Source organism: Heloderma suspectum, chromosome 4 (genome assembly GCF_057233095.1).
Source record: "Heloderma suspectum isolate Gila_16-S chromosome 4, 16-S_ref, whole genome shotgun sequence".
Taxonomy (NCBI): Eukaryota; Metazoa; Chordata; class Lepidosauria; order Squamata; family Helodermatidae; genus Heloderma; species Heloderma suspectum.
In genome coordinates, this window is record NC_139461.1 from 72,641,526 (window position 1) to 72,662,047 (window position 20,522).

At 41.7% G+C, this 20,522-nt stretch overlaps 1 protein-coding gene across 2 annotated transcripts in view; it reads left to right on the forward strand.

The window, feature by feature from the left end:
* KLHL14 (kelch like family member 14) overlaps positions 1–20,522 on the forward strand; it is a 110,784-nt gene that overhangs the window by 25,603 nt on the left and 64,659 nt on the right. For both annotated transcript variants that reach the window (XM_084848090.1, XM_084848091.1), the window contains exon 2: positions 7,938–8,059. In XM_084848090.1, the coding sequence (XP_084704216.1) occupies positions 7,938–8,059 (122 nt within the window). The remainder of the gene's footprint in view (positions 1–7,937; positions 8,060–20,522) is intronic.

Sequence of the window (20,522 nt, forward strand, 5' to 3'; positions counted from 1 at the left end):
GGGGGCTGTGGGGGTGTGAATCCATTTCAGGTTTCAGTCAGAACCAGCCAGAACACTAAAGCAGTGATCCAAGGTGCTGAACCTATTTTGGAACTAGGGTTCATTACCTTGGATAGCCCCTTTAGAGTTCTGGCTGGTTCTGACTAAAACCCAGAACTTTTCCTGGGCACAGCCCCACTGAAATCAGAGCCACCAGCTTCCACTGACCCTTCTTGTCTTATAATGTCCAGCTGGGTGGGGAAGGACTGGGTAGATTGTGGAGGTGGTGAGTGACTTGTTTAGAGAGAGAGCTATGATACCACTCCTAAAGAAATTCTCCCTGGGCCTGGATAGTTCTTGAGAAGGGGCTCAGCTTCAGGTATTCCTGGATGACACATATTATCAAGGTCCATTTCAGTTTTAATTTAGCTTTTGGCATGGTTTTGGACTGAAACTACCTCGGTTGCTCTGGTAAACAGTCTTCATTGGGAGAAAGACTGAGGAAGTGTGACTCAATGCTTGTGGACCTCTTGGTGGCTTTTGATTTCATCCACAATGGTATTCTGTACCACTTTGCTAAGATGGGGGTTGGGCTACTGTACTCCAGTAGTTTCATTCAGTGATGCAGGGTGAAAATTTTTCCACAGAATATTTTCCCGGCTTTATTTTTCCATGGAAATTATTTTTCAATTTCATAAGTTCATTAGTAAGAATGAATGGGTGCCAACTGCAAATACAATATTAGGCAAGCTTGGCAGTTTCATAGTTGTTCATTGATTTTATTTGTACCTTTCTACCAAAAAATGGCACTCAAGGCAGCTTACAGAAACAATTAAAATTGATTAAATCAATAAAGCAATATATTAAAATACAATAAAAACATAACAATTACAGAAAAGAAATACCCAACCCAACACACCCACTTAGAGGCTAAAGGCCTTCTTAAATAAATGGTCTTTGCCTGCTGGTAGAAAGACAGCAGAGAGGGAGCAAACCTAGCTTCCTTTGGGCAGGAGTTCCACAGCCTGGGAGCACTCATTGAAAAGGCCCTCTCTCTTGGGTTGCCTCCAAACACGCCTCTGAAGGCGGTAATCTCGAAAGAAGGGCCTCTCCAGAAGATTTTAAGAACTGGGCAAACTCATATGGGGAAGGAGATCTTTCAGGTACCCAGGTCCCAAGCCATATCGGGTTTTATAGGTCATAATCAGCACTTTGAATTCTGCCTGGAAACAGACCAATAGCCAGTGAAACTGTTGTAACAAGGGAATTACATGCTTGCTGTATCCAGACCTAGTCAATAGTCTGGTCGCAGCATTCTGGAACAGCAGAAGTTTGTGAACAGTTTTTGAAGGGAGTCTCATGTAGAGCATGTTACAGTAATCTAAATGGGATGTAACTACAGCATGTGTGACCATGTCCAGATAAGATGTCTCTAGGAATGGCTGCAGTTGGCACACTAGCCTCTGCTGTGCAAATGCACTCCTGGCCACTGCCAAGAGCTGGGCATCCAGGTTCAGGGCTGAGTCCAAGAGTACACCCAAACTGCGAGCCTGAGTCTTCAGGGGGAGTGTAACCCCACCCAGCACAGGTTGAATCCCTATTTCCCAATCTGTCTTTCAACTAACAAAGAACACTTCTGCCTTGTCTGGATTAAGCTTCAGTTTGTTTACCCTCATCCAGTCCATTACCGACATCAGGCACCCAGTGGCTCCGATTTCGGTGGGATTGTGATTCCATTTTGGGTTTTAGTCAGAAACAGCCAGAACTCTAAAGGAGCTATCCATGCGCTGAACCCACTTTGGGGATAGGGTTCAGCACCTTGGATAGCTCCTTTAGAGTTCTGGCTGGTTCTTACTGAAACCCAGAATGCATTTCTCCACCGAAATCAGAGCCACCAGCCTCCACTGCAGCCACCGATTTAGAACCAAAACAGCTTCCCTGGGTTTAAATGGAAATGAGAGATAGAGTTGGGTGTCATCAGCATACAAGTGGCGCCAAATCCCAAAACTTCAGACAACCTATCCCAGCAGTTTCATGTATAGGTTAAATAGCACAGGGGATAAGATGGAACCCTGAGGGACACCACAGCCCAATAGCCACTGCATCGAACAGGAATCCCCCAGCACCACCTTCTGCAAGCACCCCTCCAAGAAGGACTACAGTCGCTGTGCCTCCCGGTCCCATCTCAGACAGGCACCTCAAAAGGATACTATGGTCAATGGCACTGAAAGTTGCTGAAAGGTCCATCAGAACTGACAGGCACACACTTCCCTCTCCATTTCCTGGCATACAGTAGATCATCCACCAAGGTGACCAAAGCAGTCTCTGTCCCATAACCAGACCTGAAGCCAGGTTGCAATGGATCTAGGAAATCCATCTCATCCAGAAGTCTGTGGAGCTGAGAAGCCACCACATTTTCCAGCACCTTGCCCAAGAATGGAATATTGGAGACCAACCAGGAATTATCCAATACAGTGGGTTCAGGGAGGATTTTTTAAACAAAGGTCTTACCACTGCCTCCTTTAGGCAAGATGGAATCACACCTTGCCGTACAGAGGCATTCACCTCTACCCTTACCCACTCAACCAGTCCCCCGCTGGCTGCTTTTTTAAGCCAGAAAGGGCAAGGGTCCAGCACACAAGTGATAGGCCTCATCTCTCCAGAGATCCTGCCCACATCCTTGGACTGTACAAATTGAAAAGTATCCATTATAAGTGGACAAGCAGGAGCCAAAGTTACATCCATTGGACCTGTATCAGCTATGGCATCCAAGTCAGAATGGATGCAGTCTATTTTATCTGCAAAGTGTCATGCAAATTGGTCACAGTGGGCTATCTAGTGATCCACCTCTTCTTCTTGTGGGCCAGAGTGTAACAGGTCTGTGACCATGCAAAAAAGCTCCACTGGGCAACTCAGAGCAGACTCAATAGTGGCAGAAAAGTACAGTTTCTTCGCCACCCTCATTACCATGAAGTAGCCTTTCAAATGAGCCCCAGCTTGTATTTGATCAGACTCGTTCTGAGTTTTCCACCAGTATCACTCTAGTCAACATCCCACTTGTTTTATTGCCTATAGCACCCTGGAAAACCAGGGAGTCTTTTGGCTCCACTCCATCTCATTGAAACACATATATTGTTTTTCACCTGTTCTGGATGAGGTTTCATTCCTCCTTACGTATCACAACTTGGAGTGCTAGATTCAGCTTTGGTTATGGATGTCTAAGTGGCATCTGTAGCTTGGAGTGCCTTTTGCCAACTTTGGCTGGTATGCCAGCTGCAGCCTCTCTTGAATAACCATAATCTTGCCATAGTTGTCTGTATCTTTGTAACATCCAAGTCAGACTGCTATAATTCATTAATGCATGGGTCTTTCTATGAAAAATGGCAGCCAGATTATTAACCAGAAGCTGCAGTGTTGAACATAATTAGTCAATACTGAAATATCTTCACTAGCTCCCAAGTTGTCTGTGAATGCAATTTAAAGTGCTGGTTGTAACCTATGAAGACTCACACTGCCAGAGGCCAAGGTATCTGAAGGATTGTCTTCTGGCATATGAGTGTGCCCATGTGTTAAGGTCTTCAGCTAAGGCCCTGATCCAGGTTCCTTCATCTTTGGAAGGTATATGAGTGATTACCAGAGACAGAGCCTTCTCTGTTATGATGCCTCAATCCTGGAATGCTTTCCCTAAACATACTTTTATTCAAGCTTTTGGTGGGATTTAACTGTGGGTAGTTTTTAATAAGTCTGCCTATTTTGCTAATTTCTGTTAGAGTTATTTATCTCAGTATTATTTTTAACAGCTTTTATGTAAGCCACCTTGGATATCATTCCATATAAAGGTGGGATTTAAACCCTTCAAACACATATGTGCATACGTGTAACAGCAAGAAGGTAAGTTATTATTCTGATTTTTACAAAGGTGGAACTGAGGCTGAGGATGGTGATTTGTGCGACTGATTCTGTGACTGAGAAGGAATTCGAATCTCATGTTCCCAGATGATTGATACCGTACAGATTGATACCGTACAGTAGACCTATTTAAATTATACTAACAGCCCAGTCCTAAACATGCTTACTTGGAAGCAGATCCCATTGATTTTAATGAGATTTATTTACAATTATGCTTAGGATTGTCCTAGGGGTCAAACATGTACAGAAGTAGGCATCTGTGTACATCTCTCAGTGGATAGAAATACCATGCACAAATGAGTGCTGTGCAGTGGGGCTGTTTGCCAGTGGATGCTGGAGGTTGAATTTAGTCCCAACCTTCCACTCTCCTCCCCACTGAACAGGTGATCAGCACAATGGCTTGTTTCAGAGGGCTGTTTAGTGTTCATACTGTTAGGCCCAAGCATATACTGCCTGTTACTACTATTTGGTGATTCGAAGCAAAATGTCATCATTCATCCTGCACCTAAGACAAGTGAACTTTTTTGTTCTTTGTTTCTTCACAGTGCTACCGGGCTTGAAGAGGGTTATTTAGATGAGAGTGAAATGCAAAAACTAATAAAAAATTGAAATAAGCTTCTTTATTGCCAACCTTATCATGGTTTTCAGAATTTTAAAGCACAGGTGAAGTTGATTGTGATAGAAACAGAACATGCTACACAAGGGGATTGGAATAAACAATTTACTCTCTCATTATGGATGACCATGCTAAAGTGACTTATGGCATAATGTTGCTCAGTCTCTTGTTATGTGTTCAACCAGCCTTAGCTCAAATTAAAAAATGGGTTATTCTACTCCCTCTTTGGAAACATTGGGTAGAATGAAGCATATGCAAATTTTCATATATCAGTCATGAATCTGAAGGTAGCCCATGCTGGCAATGACTGTGGGACTGATTCTGAATCCATGAATCGAAATTATCCCAAATTTACATTGACTAACTTTGTTAGTGCCTGCTAACTATTCTGCATCAAATTTCTTTTTAAGCAGGTAATGACTATCTTTTTACTGTAAGAGGCAGTCTTGGCACAATGGCTAAAGATAAATTGCCAAGGAAACTAATACTAAGTGCCCTTCCTGGATTCATGTACATTTGCACATAAGCAGCAAGCACCTTCACAGTAATTGCTACTTCTTTTTGTAAATGGAATGAGATGTTTCCCTTGCTGAACTATTTTTGTAATTGGAATGAGATGTTTCCCTTGCTGAACTATGTACTGTTGGGTGGCCAACCCGCAACATGAAGTTCACAAGTACTGACTGTTTGAAACATTCTCTGAGCACGACTCAGAAGATGGATCCAGGCCGTAATGTTCAGCTCCATACAAAGCAAGAATGCCAACCCCAACATCTCTAACTTGGATTAAAATCTGAGCCAGAGAGCCTTCCACCCCTTCCTTCCACCCATCCACATTCACACCTCCTAGCTCTCTCCCATCCCATCACCTTGATTGTTGCTTGCCCAAAAGCAGGGGGAGGGAGAGGGCTTTCTCTTTGCGCCTCCCCACCCCCCCATGTCTGGCAAACTGCTATGTCTCTGAATGTGAGGTGTAGTGGCTAGAGTGTTGGACTGGGAGTGGGAGATCCAGGTTCTAATCCCCACTCAGCCATGGAAACTCACTGGGTGACTTTGGGCCAGTCACAGACTCTCAGCCCAACCTACCTCACAGGGCTGTTGTTGTGAGGATAAAATGGAGAGGAGGAGGAAGGGAATGTAAACCGCCTTGGGTTCTTTGCAAGAGGAAAAAAAGGCGGGATATAAATTGCAATAAATAAATAAACAAACTCCTTCCATCCGGCATGCAGCCATAGCAGCATGCCAGATATGGGGGTGGGGGGGAGAACTCCCTCCCCCTGCCATCGTTGCTATTGCCAGAGCAGTAACAAAGGTAAGTATGGTGATGAGGGGAGTTTGGGGAACAGGCAGATTGGTGGGTGAAGGGACCCTGTTGCACTCCAGTGACATCATCTGAAATGTCAGGGTCTGACATAGGCTTGGAATTGGGATTTGAAAGAACAGGGCTGTTTTCTAAGTTTGGGGGGAACAGTTCTTTTTTAGAGCCCAGTTCCAAGCCTGAACAGGGGGAATTTCTCCATTGCTAGCTACAAGTAGCACAGGCAGCAGGAGAATGTGGCACGCCTGGACAAAAGGAAGTCCTGTGGGCTTAGTTTTGCCATAAAATCCAGCCTCTGCCTCCCTGTTTCTGCCTGCTTTTGGCTGGGTAGGCTAGAGGCAAAACCACCCTAAGGCACAGGGGGTGAGCTGTATATTTCCCGTAGTACACTTTAGAATGGCGCTGTCTTGTAGATTGGACTTGAATTATGGTATAATTGCCAAAAATGTTGGCTACACCTTCTGTATATTTCTAAAAGCTTCCTGATAAGGTACTCTTAGTTGTAGCTGTGACCTTTAATATCTTAATTACAGGCCATAGAGAAAGAACACAAAACTTAACTGAGTTTAGTTTGTATGGATGTCTTAAGTAACATATCATGCTAATAATATTCATGTAAAATAGTCTGACAATCAGATATTTCTAGATAATGTAAGTTTTTTTAATGCAGCATATGGACATTAGTGATAAAGCTCCCTCTGCTGGAGTGCTTTTTTTATTAACAGAGTATCTACATCAAAAGTGTTGCCCCCTTTTTGAATGTACCTAAATGATTCAGTAATGATGCAGATTGAATAATGGAAAGAAGCCCTGCTTTGCTTGCCAGAGCCATTGATTAATGCAGTAAAGAACACAGCATATCCCCAGTAATACCAAGTTGGTCAGCAACAAGAAAACTGGCATCATACAGTTATATCGGACATATACTGTGGTCTGTAGCATGTGCATATAGTTAAAATTTCATACCACAGTAGAATGAATTGCCTTACCATGGTTCCCTATTTAGATTTTTATCACTTTCCAGGCTTTGTGTAACTGATAGATGCTCAATTATATGTAAAGTGACTATTAAGGCATCAGTACTCATCTAGGGGTCTAGGTCTCCTCTTCCCTTGAAATGGTGTTAAAGCCATTAGTGTTACAAAGAAACTTGCATTCATCAGGTATAGCGATGGAGGCCAGGGTGCATATTACAGCTTTTACTACATATGAGACGTTGCAGTCCTGTTCTTAAGAACTGCCAGGCAGATTGGGAATCACGGTCACGGTTAATAGCAGCGAATTGCCAGCTCTTGATGGGTGGATAGTCACTCTTTTCAGTGGCTGCCCCCTGGGGGAGAAGGTAGAAAAACAGAGGGAGGGAATTAGAGTGACTTTGCACACTTGAGCAGGTTCATGCCGCTGGATCAGTGGCAAGCATTGGCAGGGCTCCACTCTGGGGAGGCTCACAACAACATCACAGTCTCATTTTTGCCAATTGGTGTTGCTATAGCCAGTGGTGCTCAGAGGGAGAGCAGAGAAAGGAGGGGTTGTAGAGGGGGAAGAGGGAATGCAGGAGACTGGGCTAAATTAAACAACAAAAAAGTGTTTTGTAAGTTAGAAGATTTTAGTGTATAACTGTTAGCAAAGTGCTGCTAATTGTACAGAACTATTGGAATTTAGGTTTGAGTGGCTCACAAACTCTCTGCATAACCTTAATTTTTTCAAGGTTCTTTGGGTGTAAAATGGCTTATAATAATGATTTTGACTAATGCGATTTTTGACATGCAGCTTTAATGCCTAACCTTAGTACAACTCCAGAGCATTTCATATGTATTCAGCTGTAAAGAGTGATGATTTAAAGGGATAATATGAGAAAAAGGTCATTCTAGAATGAACCTTTAACAAATTGCATAAAGGAAACTTATTATTCCACAAGTAGAGGGCTACGCAGTTTTTCTGATTATTTTTTCTGCTTGATTCAAAAAGTTGTTGAGACATGATAGGGAAAAGAAACAAAAAATGAAATAGAAAACTGCAAGCATTGAACATTCTTGTGATGGTTATGATTTTGTTGCTACTAAAAATACTCTCCAATAATGTGGTTATTCATCTTCTCTTTTCTTTTGGGTGAAGAATTCGCTCCAACAAGAAAATGCTTTTATTGGTTGGAGGACTGCCTCCTGGACCTGACCGGCTACCCAGCAATTTGGTTCAGTATTATGATGATGAAAAGAAGACATGGAAAATACTAACAAGTAAGCAGTTTATTTTATGTTGAGTTACCTTGATGAATTTTAAAACATGGTTAATCAAATTAGACACTTTATTGATTTGCTTCCCTACAGAGATTTGTTTATATATTACAGGGGTTTCACAATGGGAGAATAAATTGAGATTGTGGAAGATACTACATTTACAATGGAATAAGCCTAAATTAAAACTGGCTTAAAATCATTTAGTATGTTTTTAGCACAGACTTGCTAAGTTTTCTTAAATAAGCCTCCCTCCTTCTCTAGATGCCCTGGTATTTTTAATGCAGTGCATATATACTATGGACACAGTCAAACCAAAGTTAAGTACAAGTCCCATTGGTTTCAATGAGAGATTTAAACATGTGCTTAAATCACTCCCACTGAAACTAATTTGACTTAGAAGTGCTTTGGCTGGATTGTATCCAATTTATATTGTACTTTAGAGTTTATGGCATTCTATTGTATTGTATTCCCTTTTACTTCTCTGTGTCATATTTATTGTGATGTCCACAACAATAATAAAGAGAGTTTTCCCCTTGATCTCTTACAGCTCTCGCTGACACAGAGAGGTATCAGTGGTATGTGTCAGCTACAGTAAACTTTGTTGGCAGGCTTTCTATCCAGATTTTTTCACCTTCTTTCTTAAAGGGCAACTGTGTTTTACAGCAAGCATTCTGTCTTGAGCTCTGGGCTTTGGAACTTATTGTTATATTGGTTATGATTTCCAATCTAACTTGGTCATGGAATGAAATAATAGTTTTTTTCAGTGCAGCAGGCTGTGTATGTACTGGTCCCCTTGTGAGCAGACTAGCTGCATTGGTCAATAAAACTAAATTTTTAACTGTCAGGATTGCCTAAAGCTGTTCAGATAAAATTATAAATGAGCAATTTTGATCCATAAATCAAAGCCATACTTTAAAAGCTAGACAACTCATGAAACATAGATTTTCTAGCAGAAATGCTCTTTCCTTGGAAGCCTGATCCTACAAGGCCACTTTACCCGCAGCAGGACAAACAGAAGCTTGGAAAAAATGTACCACACAGGAAACAGCACCAGTACAACAGCACCAATTGTTGCTAGTGTACAGAGATGCCAATTGTGCTCGGGACACAGCTCATGAATAGCTATTTGATGTCCATTTCCCCAGTATTTTACAAAACAGTATCTTTTCCCTCTACGTTCAAACCCATTCCATAGGAGAATAGTTAATTACAGAACAAATCTAAAGTAGAGATTTGTGCAATGTGCTTCTTCAGTTAGAACCCTAGTCTTCAACATTTTCAGGACCAGGACCCACAGTTAGTTCCAAACGTCAACATGGGACCTAGTTCTAAATTTTAATGATTTCTTCCCATTTTTTTGCTTCTCTCTTTAGGGTGACTAGATGCATAGGAGGGCAGTGCTCCTATATTTTTATTAGCATAGAAGAAGGCATTATGACAAGTGCAGCTTCTCACAGAGAAAATGCTGCATCTACCAAAGTACCTTTTTCTACACAACTATTATCCACTTCTGCATGTGGTCATCCTTTTTCTTTCACTCTGCTGCTCTCTCGCTCTCTCTCTCTCTCGCTTGCTTGCTTGCTCTCTCAAAAGAAATCCAAACAAAAATGAAAATAGGTTTGGTGTCACTGGTGTGACCCATCCTAAGGTTGGGTGTGATTCCCTTGTGGGTCCCAACTCCTCAGTTGAAGAGCAGTGAAGTAGAATCATGTTTGGTACCAAAAATAAGACTGATATCTGCTAATAACTGCAAAAGAAGATTCCCAGTGCACTGCTATGCTGTATTTGCAGTAGATTATGTTGTATAAGGATGGCAACTACACGAAGACATAAGGCAAAGATTACAAGTCCACAGCAGTTCTTTTGTTACACAAGACCCACTACCAGTTGAATTTATCTGTAAACAGAAAGCATATTATGGTGTATATGGTACATAGTATTCCGTGCACCTTGGTGTTCAGTCATGCCGGCCACATGACCACCGAAGCGTCTTCGGACAGTGCTGGCTCTTCGGCTTAGAAACGGGGATGAGCACCGCACCCTAGAGTCAGAGACGACTGGTTGGGGACACCTTTACCTTTACCTTTTATAGTGAGTTTAATCCACACTTAAAATTGGCAGAGATCCACTTTCACTGGAGGAAAGGAAGGAGTTGATTTTTGCTGATCCCTTCTTTCCTCTGCATTCCCCTGTGTTCTCTGAAAACCTGCTCCAGAGTGGTGGGGGGTCCTCCAGAGCAGCATGTGAGGTAGCACAGGGGACTGCAAGGGAAATGGGGAATCAGTGAAAATTGTCGCTCCCCTTCCTCCAGCGGGGAGCCTCCGCTGGATCTCAGTCTGTTCCATAAATGGAAGGAGCCCTTCCAATCACAGAAAGGACCAGTCTGGATCCAACTCAGTATATTTACATTGGCAGATCTCTTAAAAAAAAATTATATGCAGGAAAATGTTAGTCTGAAAAACAATTCAGTTTTGTCAGACAGCAGTATGTGCTTCTGAGATTGTGCAGTAGAGTTGTCTCAGGCAGGAGCAAATGAAAGAGAATTCACTGTGGAATATGTACATCAGGAATCTCATGCAGCACCAAATGAAATATTTATAAAATGCATACTCGCTTTTTTAAGGACATGGCTAGCACTTTTAATTTACTGGCACCAGCCAATAAAGGAACAATATTAGAGTATTTCCAGCTGGTGGCTCCCAGCACTATCCAAGTGATGTTCCATACTTGGGAGTTATAACGCTTTTGTGTGTGTACATCCTGCTATGTTCCATCCACGCTAGTGGGATAACATAGCTGTGGGGCCAGAGAAGGGACATTCACCTGAGCATGACATTTTAGAATCAATTTTTCAAAATCATTTTGTTTAATTTGCACTAAAACACTCTTTTTTAAATACCAAAGCTATTGTACAGTTCAACAATATTAAAAAGTAGAAGAAAAACATACCCCCCCCCAATAAAAATAGTAATAAAATGGTGGCAGCAGGAAAGACTGGAAAGTCAGCAAGTTGTTTTTTAATTAATTTTAAATTTTGCATTAAAACATTTTTTATTTCAGTGCAATTGTGCAAATACTTTAATAATTTGAAAAGTAGGTAAATTAATTATTTATATGTCTTGTAATATAGATATAGGTAGCCTCTGTAAAATTGGAAAGATTTGTTTGCATGAAAGGGCATATAATTCGTTTTTTTTCTTTTTCAGTGCTTAGTGTGACTTCATGGAATGTCAAGAAGTTGTGGAATTTAAGCAGAAAAGAGTGCTTTCTAAGTTAAAAGAGCTTAATGTTGATATGGCCTTTTTATAAGAAACTCATTTGATGGCTGTAGATGAATATTTGTTGAGAAAAGATTGGGTTGGTGAGGTTTATGTAACAGACACTTTGACATGGTGCAAACAGGTTGCAATTTTAATTCATAAACAACTCTCCTTTTCAGTAGAAGAGTTGATCACTGATCCTGATGGACTTTTTAATGTTGTTGTTCAGTCGTTAAGTCGTGTCCGACTCTTCGTGACCCCATGGACCATAGCACCCAGGCCTTCCTGTCCTCCGCTCTCTCCCGAAGTGTGCTCAGGTTCATATTCATTGCATCAGTGATGCTATCTAGCCATCTCATCCTCTGCCATCCCCTTCTCCTTTTGCTTTCAATCTTTCCTAGCATCAGGGTCTTTTCCAGTGAATTTTCTCTTCGCATTAGGTGGCCAAAATATTTGAGCTTCAGCTTCAGTATCTGTCCTTCCAATGAGCACTCAGGGTTGATTTCCTTTAGGATTGACTGATTTGACCTCCTTGCAGTCCAGGGGACTCATATGAGTCCTCTCCAGCACCACAGTTCAAAAGCATCAATTCTTCGGCACTCAGCCTTCCTTATAGTCCAGCTCTCACAGCCATACGTTACTACTGGGAAAACCATAGCTTTGATTATATGGACCTTTGTGGGCAAGGTGATGTCTCTGCCTCTTACTATGCTGTCTAGGTTTGCCATAGCTTTCCTCCCAAGGAGCAAGCGTCTTTTAATTTCATGGCTACAGTCACCGTCTGCGGTGATCTTGGAGCCCAAGAAAATAAAATCTGTCACTGCTTCCATTTCTTCCCCTTCTATATGCCAGGAAGTGATGGGGCCAGATGCCATGATCTTCGTTTTTTTAATGTTGAGTTTCAAACCAGCTTTTGCACTCTCCTCTTTCACCCTCAACAAGAGGCTTTTTAGATCTTCTTCGCTTTCTGCCAATAGGGTGGTATCATCTGCGTATCAGAGGTTGTTGATAATTCTCCCGGCAATCTTAATTCCGACCTCTGATTCATCCAACCTGGCGTTTCTCATGATGTACTCTGCATATAAGTTAAATAAGCAGGGCGACAATATGCAGCCTTGTCGTACTCCTTTCCCAATTTTGAACCAATCGGTTGTTCCATGTCTGGTTTTTACTGTTGCTTCTTGACCCTCGTACAGGTTTCTCAGGAGACAGGTAAGGTGGTCTGGTACCCCCATCTCTTTAAGAATTTGCCACAGTTTGTTGTGATCCACACAATCAAAGGCTTTAGCATAGTCAATGAAGCAGAAATAGACATTTTTCTGGAATTCTCTTGCTTTCTCCATGATCCAGTGAATGTTGGTGATTTGATCTCTAGTTCCTCTGCCTCTTCGAAACCCAGCTTGTACTTCTGGTAGTTCTTGGTTCACATACTGCTGAAGCCCAGCTAGTAGGATTTTGAGCATAACCTTGCTGGCATGTGAAATGAGCGCAAATGTATGGTAGTTTGAACACTCTTTGGCATTGCCCTTCTTTGGAATTGGAATGTAAACTGACCTTTTCCAGTGTTGTGGCCACTGTTGAGTGTTCCAAATTTGTTGGCATATTGAGTGCAGCACTTTAGCAGCAGCATCTTTTAGGATTTTAAATAGCTCAGCTGGAATACTGTCATCTCCGCTGGCTTTGTTGTTAGTAATGCTTCCTAAGGTCCATTTGACTTCATTCTCTAGGATGTCTGGCTCAAATTCAGTGATCGCACTATCATGGCTATCAGGGACATTCAGATGTTTCCTGTATAGTTCTTCTGTGTATTCTTTCCACCTCTTCTTAATCTCATCTGCTTCTGTGAGGTCCCTGCCTTTTTTGCCCTTTATCACGCCTGTCTTTGCACAAACCGTTCCCTTGAGATCTCCGATTTTCTTGACGAGATCTCTAGTCTTTCCCATTCTGTTGTTTTCCTTGATTTCTTTGCATTGTTCATTTAAGAAGGCCTTCTTGTCTCTCTTTGCTATTCTCTAGAACTCTGCATTCAGTTGGATATATCTTCCCCTTTTTCCCTTGCTTTTCGCTTCCCTTCTTTCCTCAGCTACTTGTAAAGCCTCATCAGACAGCCACTTTGCTTTCTTGCATTTCTTTTTCTTTGGGAGGGATTGAATTGCTGCCTCCTGAACAATGTTACGGACCTCCGTCCATAGTTCCTCAGGCACTCTGTCGATCAGGTCTAATCCCTGAAATCTATTCCTCACCTCCACTGTATATTCATAAGGGATATGATTTAGGTCATACCTGAATGGCTTAGTGGTTTTCCCTATGTTCTTCAATTTCAGCCGAAATTTTGCATTAAGAAGCTCATGATCTGAGCCACAGTCAGCTCCAGGTCTTGTTTTGACTGACTGTATAGAGCTTCTCCATCTTTGGCTGCAAAGGACATAATCAATCTGATTTCGATATTGACCATCTGGTGATGTCCATGTGTAGAGTTGCCTCTTGTGCTGTTGGAAAAGAGTTTTTGCTATGATCAGCGCGTTCTCTTGGCAAAACTCTATTACCCTTTGTCCTGCTTCATTTTGTACACCAAGGCCATGCTTGCCTGTTATCCTAGTGATTTCTTGACTTCCTACTTTAGCATTCCAATCCCCTATGATGAAGAGGACATCTTTTTTTGGTGTTAGTTCTAGAAGGTGTTGTAGGTCTTCATAGAACTGATTGACCTCAGCTTCTTCGGCCTCAGTGGTTGGGGCATAGACTTGAATTACTGTGATGTTGAATGGTTTGCCTTGGATTCGTACTGAGATCATTCTATCGTTTTTAAGATTGTACCCCAGTACTGCTTTTCCCACCCTTTTGTTGACTATGAGTGCTACTCCATTTCTTCTAAGGAATTCTTGCCCACGGTAGTAGATATGATGGTCACCTGAATTAAATCCGCCCACGCCTGTCCATTTTAGTTCGCTGATTCCCAAGATGTCAATGTTCAATCTTGCCATCTCCTGTTTGACCACCTCCAGCTTACCTTGATTCATTGACCTTACATTCCAGGTTCCTAAACAATATTGTTCTTTACAGCATCGGATTTTCTTTTCACCACCAGACACATCCACAGCTGAGTGTCCTTTCGGGTTTGGCCCAGCCGCTTCACTCTTTCTGGCGCTACTTGGAAATACCCTCTGCTCTTCCCCAGTAGTATATTGGACACCTTCTGACCTGAGGGGCTCATCTTCCAGCATCATATCTTTTAGCCTTGCGATATGTTCCATGGGGTTTTCTTGGCAAGAATACTGGAATGGGTAGCCATTTCCTTGTCCAGTGGACCAATTTTGTCAGAACTCTCCGCCATGACCTGTCGGTCTTGGGTGGCCCTGCACGGCATAGCTTATGGCTTCACTGAGTTATGCAAGCCCCTTTGCCACAACAAGGCAGTGATCCATGAAGGGGAACTTTTTTATATTGGTTGGGAAATATATGGATAAAGTATTTGCTATGATTAATTTATATGGGCCTAATAATGATTCTCCAGTTAGGTTTCATGAATATTTTTGCAAACTGGTTGACATTGGCTATGGTTACTTGAGGGGGATCTTCATGACAACAGAATGACAAGCTCACTGGAGTGTTACCAGGATTTTCATGGAATCAGCTTTGGTCCATCAGGGACACACAAAGTAAGATAATCTGAGTGTGGCATACCTTTAAAATCTGGGTTTCAACACTTGAAAGAAACATATTTCTGGGTGGGGTGAGGGAAGTAGAAATGAATGTCATCAAACTGGCAAGGACTGCTCAACCAGTGAGAGAGGCTTGCCCCTGTCCAGGCTCCCTGCTGCTACTACATTATGAATGGAGAGCAACTAATTTTCCCCATGTGTGCAAACTTCCCTGAAGAACCCAAAATCCCCAGTTCTCCACTGCAGCATCTGAAGGCTCCTGAGAGCTCTCCCCCACCCCAATTTCGCTGCATCCCAACAATCTGCTGCAGAGTTATTGCTCCCACCCCCTTTCCCCCTTGTGTGCACTTTTGTCTATTGCTTCCAACCCCCCCTTTTCCAACCCCCCCTTCTCCCTTTCTCCTTCTTTCTGCTAGCAATCAGAAGCTTCTGTAAACCTGAAAGATAAAGATCATTACTGCAATAAAGCTATAAAGTGGAGAAGGGACTTTACATAACAAGGGAGAAACGACTTGACATCAGAGAAACTACAGGACCGCAAAGAAGCACAACATCACAATAGCAATTTAAGAGCCCAGTGGAGAAGCGAAAGAGCGCTTTAGGATGAGTTACAAAAGTTAGCCTTTAACCCTTTCATTGCAGGGGAGCAGATTTATTTCTTGCTTCTGAGTAAACATGCACAGAAGGGGGGGATCTGTTAAAGATTAAAAGCAGGCTAGCTAAGGTGAATGAGTATCCCCACTACTGCAGTAATGTGAGAGGACGCTGCTGCGCTTCTGGGGATTTTCTCAATGGGAAAAATTACTTCCATTGGAGAAACAAGAGGGAATGGGACATCCCACCCCCTTGACTACATCACTGTCAGGTCACAGAGGCACGCCCAGGATTTAATGCACGGGGGACATGGCACACTGGTAAAACCACCAGGGAGCCACTTTCAGTGAAAAAGTCGGAGTAAAAGGAGTTTCAGAAAATGCAGCTTTTCAAGAGAGAAGTGACTGGTTGGCAGCAGATTGGTGACAATGTCATCTGTTGCGAAGGAATTCAGACTGCTCTAACTTCGCACTACATCGCTCATGAAGACAGCCCCTTGATTGTGGATGGGGATTTGGAGATTCTGGACCCGCTGCTGGGTAGGAGTATGCCTGCCCCTAAGAGCCAAACAGCTGTGAGATCTACACTCCTGCCTTATATGGTTGAACTTGGTCTGATGGATGCTTGGAGAATCTTGTATCCTGGAGATAAAGGATGTACCTTAATTTCACCTGTACATCATAACTGCTTTCAACTTAGGGATGTACAAAAGTCACTTACCTTTTGCGGATTATGTTGATGGGGGGGAGGCGTTCCGTCCCTCGCCCTGGAATCCTTGACGGGGGGGAGGCGATCCATTCCTCCCCCCCGGAATCCTCCGCGGCCGGCTGTGCTCCAGCAGCAGCTCTGCGGAGCAGCTGGCCAGGCCCAGCCAGGCCAGAGCTGTCCGCACCCGGATTTCCAGCCGCGGAGGGCTCTGGGTAAAAAACAAAACAAAAACCGTGTACGCAAATGGCGGCGGCTACGGCCGCCACCATTTGCGTTCCTTATTTTTGCCATATTAATCTTCGTAAATATTTACGTAGACTATGACGGTGAAAATAAAGGGGAACGCAAATAGCATAGCGGGCGCTATTTGCGTCCCTTTTTGATTCACCGTTTTAGCCTACGTAAATCTTTACGTAGGCTAAAATGGCTAATCAAAAAGGGACGCAAATAGCGCCCGCTACGCTATTTGTGTTCCCCTTTATTTTTGTCATCATAGTCTACGTAAATATTTACGTAGATTAAGATGGCAAAAATAAGGAATGCAAATGGTGGCGGCCATAGCCGCCGCCATTTGCGTACGCGATTTTTTTTTTTAACCCACCCAGCCATGATAGGCTACGTAAAGATTTACGTAGCCTATCATGTCGTGTGTGTGTTTTTTTAAACCTAGCCATGATAGGCTACGTAAATCTTTATGTAGCCTATCACATCTTCTTTTTTTTTTTTTTTACAAGCCTGGAAATGGCGGCGGCAGCGGCCGGTCGGATGACCAGCCGCAGCCGCCGCCACCTGGAAGATCCGCCCCAGGTAAGTCTCGTCTTACCCACCTGGGGTGGTGGTGGGGGTGGCAGGCCGTTCCGCCACGGAGTTCGGGGGGCTGAATGCACTGGCATTTGGCTTCACCGAGATCCGTGGCAGAATTCTCTGACATCCCTATTTCAACGATTATTTTTTTGGTCTCTATATCACTGCTTTGTCAAATAAAAGTGTGTAAGATTGATATACTGGCAGTGTGAGACCATGCCCTAGTATGCCTGGAGTTGCAGTTTTCAGATATTCCTAGGCCTCCCGGTCTCTGGCACCATAATGTTTCTCTTCTTAATGATGAGATGTTTAAAACTCAGATTTCTGCTGAACTACTTGAGTATTTTAAAATCAATGTGGGCACAACTGGTTCCTGGGCCACTGAGTCAGAGGCCAGTAAAGCTTTTATATGGAGCCAAATTATAGCTTATGCTTCCTATAAGATTTTTTTTAAAAAACGCAACAAATGTCTTTAAGAGGTTGAAATCTCTTATAACCCAGTTTGCTATCTCCTCCACTGCACAACTTTATCTGGAGCTGCAAAATATCAAACACAAGTTGAATAATATTCTTTCACAGCAGGCTGAATTTGCCTTGACTTGTTTATGACAGGCATACTGGGAAAATGGTGAACATCCCAGTACGATCCTGGCATATCGCTTTAAAAAACAAAAATATCAAAATATTATTTCAGCTATTAAGGTGAGAGTGATAGGATACATCCTTCTCCCACAGACATAAACTCACAATTTGTAAAGTTTTATAGCGATTTGTATAGTGCTGGAAGTGAAATATCAGATCAGGATATGGATTTTTTGGATATGGATGTTAATCTTCCAGGTCTGGATTCCACACAATAACAACTTCTCCTGGCTCCTTTGTATCTGGAGGAAATTATGAAAGTGATTACAAATATGAATACTGGGAAATCCCCTGGCCCAGATGGGCTTCCAGTTGAGTGGTATAAAACATTTCCTAACTTTTTAGCTCCAAAGTTTTATTGTTTTTATAATTATATTTTTGAATCAGGTTCTCTCGCTTCATCTCTAAATGATGCTTATATTACCGTGATTCCTAACCTGGAAAGGATCATATTTATTGTGCTAACTATCGACCTACTTCATTAATTAATGTAGATATTAAAATACTGGTAGCAATTTTGGTTGGTACATTACACGTTAATACAACCCTGGTTAGATAAGACCAGGTGGGATTTATTAAAAATAGACAGGGGGATAATAATCTCAGATTAGTTGTCGACCTGGTTGCTTTAAATTCTGAAAGAACTGACCTGGCGGCCATTGTTTCTTTGGATGCAGAAAAGGCTTTTGACAAAATTCATTGGAAATTTATTTTCGCTATACTGAGTAATTTTGGCTTTCCTGTACAGTTTTTGAAATGAGTTAGAATTTTATATTCAACCCCAAGAACTAGAGTTAGGACTAATGGACTATTTTCAGCTTTCTTTTTACTTGGGCGAGGTACCAGACAGGGATGTCCACTTTCCCCAGTGATGTTTGATTTATGTTTGGAATCCGTGGCATGTGCTATTAGACAGAATAGTAGCATTTACAGTGTTGCAGTTATGGCTTAGAAGTTTAAACTACCTTTTATGCTGATGATCTTTTACAATTTATTTTGAAACTCCAGTCGTCTGTTCCAGTTTTGATGCAGTTGATCAACACTTTAGATGAACTGTCCAGCTATTCAGTTAATTGGGCAAAGCCTGAAATGATTCTGATTGGAGATAGTATATATCCTAGTATATTAGCTAATTGGCAATTTTGATGGTGTCCAGATTTTATTACCTATAATTATTATTATTATAGGTAATAAAATCTGGATATTATTATTATTATTATTATATTAATATGTATTCCAAGACATATATCTCAAATGATCAGGCTAAATTTAAATACATTGATTAATGAGATTTCACAGGATATAGATAGAGGGACATCCTTAAAGTTGAGTTTGTGGGGCAAGGTTAATACACTTAAGATGAATATATACCTCGGATGCAGAGATTTTATTACATTCAGCGGTATATAAATGCCACAAATAAATAAATATGTTATACATGGGATTCTTCTACATATACCCAGCAAATATTTCCAAAAATCCAATGCTTTCTTTCATAAATTGGGGGTGGGTGGGTCAATTTTGATCCATTTTCCAATGCCGAACTGATTTTATGGGGAATCCTGAGCTAAGATTTGGACAGAAAATATATTTGTGGTGGACTTGGACAGATAATATGATTTTCACTTTGGATCAGCTATTGGATGATGATGATGAGTTTTTGTCATTTTCGGCTTTGTGAGATAAATATGATTTACCTGCTATGGCTGAATGGCAATACCTGCAATTGAAACATTTGTTAGAAACTAGATTTGATCCAGCCACCTTTCCAGCTTCAGAGTGTCCTCTGATATTGCAAATGCCTGTAGAAGCTGATCACTTATATTGACCCACGATTTGAGTTTATAAATACTTATTATCAGTAAATAAACATTTACTGGGTCTTACGCAGGGTCTTATATAGGAATGGAACAGGGAATTGGATTGATTCCCTATTTTACCAATCAATGGTTTGTTGTGTTAGCATCTGTATCTGAAGTGTTTATGGATCTTAGGTTATTATTCAGCAAAAACTCTTGTCTTGGGTCTATTGGGCACCACAACATCTCTTTAATAAAGGTTTGTCTAGCTCAGCTAATTGTTGGAGCTGATGCTTCTTTTAAATGTATGTTTTGGAAATACCCAATAGTTGCCTCCTTTGGGGAGGAAGTTATTATGCAGATAAACTTTGTATTGGAACACTCTTTAATATTTATTGATGTGAACCTGTTCTTTTAAATTACTTACCTGCTTCCTGGAAGCTAACGAATGGTCAGCATAAATGGATTTTCCACGCCCTCTTGACAGCCAAAAGACTGATATTACAACACTAGAAGGATAAATGCTAACCTCTTATAATGCAGTAGATTGAGGACCTAACAATGCTGTCAACATTTGAATGAGTGGTATATAGGTGCCACTCACGAATGGACATGTATATGGATATTTGGTCTGCTTTTGTTGAAATTTAGGTATAATGACTTCTTGGTTTCTTTTTTAGAATGCTGTAGCCAATTGAAATGTATACTTTCAACTCAAGTACTTATACTATATACTACTGTAATTTGTTCTCTCTCTTTTTTTCTTTTTTTCTTTTTCTCATTTTGTTTTGTTGAAATACACAATAAAAAATCAATTATGAAAAAATTTTTCCAAGCCTGCAGCTGCAAAGTCAGGTCAGGAGGGGAGGCATTCGTAGGAAAGAATTGGCAGGCAGGAGGAGGAGGCTCTTCCCACACCCATGCCGCCCTCTGAATGGCTTTTCCACAATCCTGCCTTTTTTAATCAGGAAGAGGGGAAACATGGCCTAGGAAG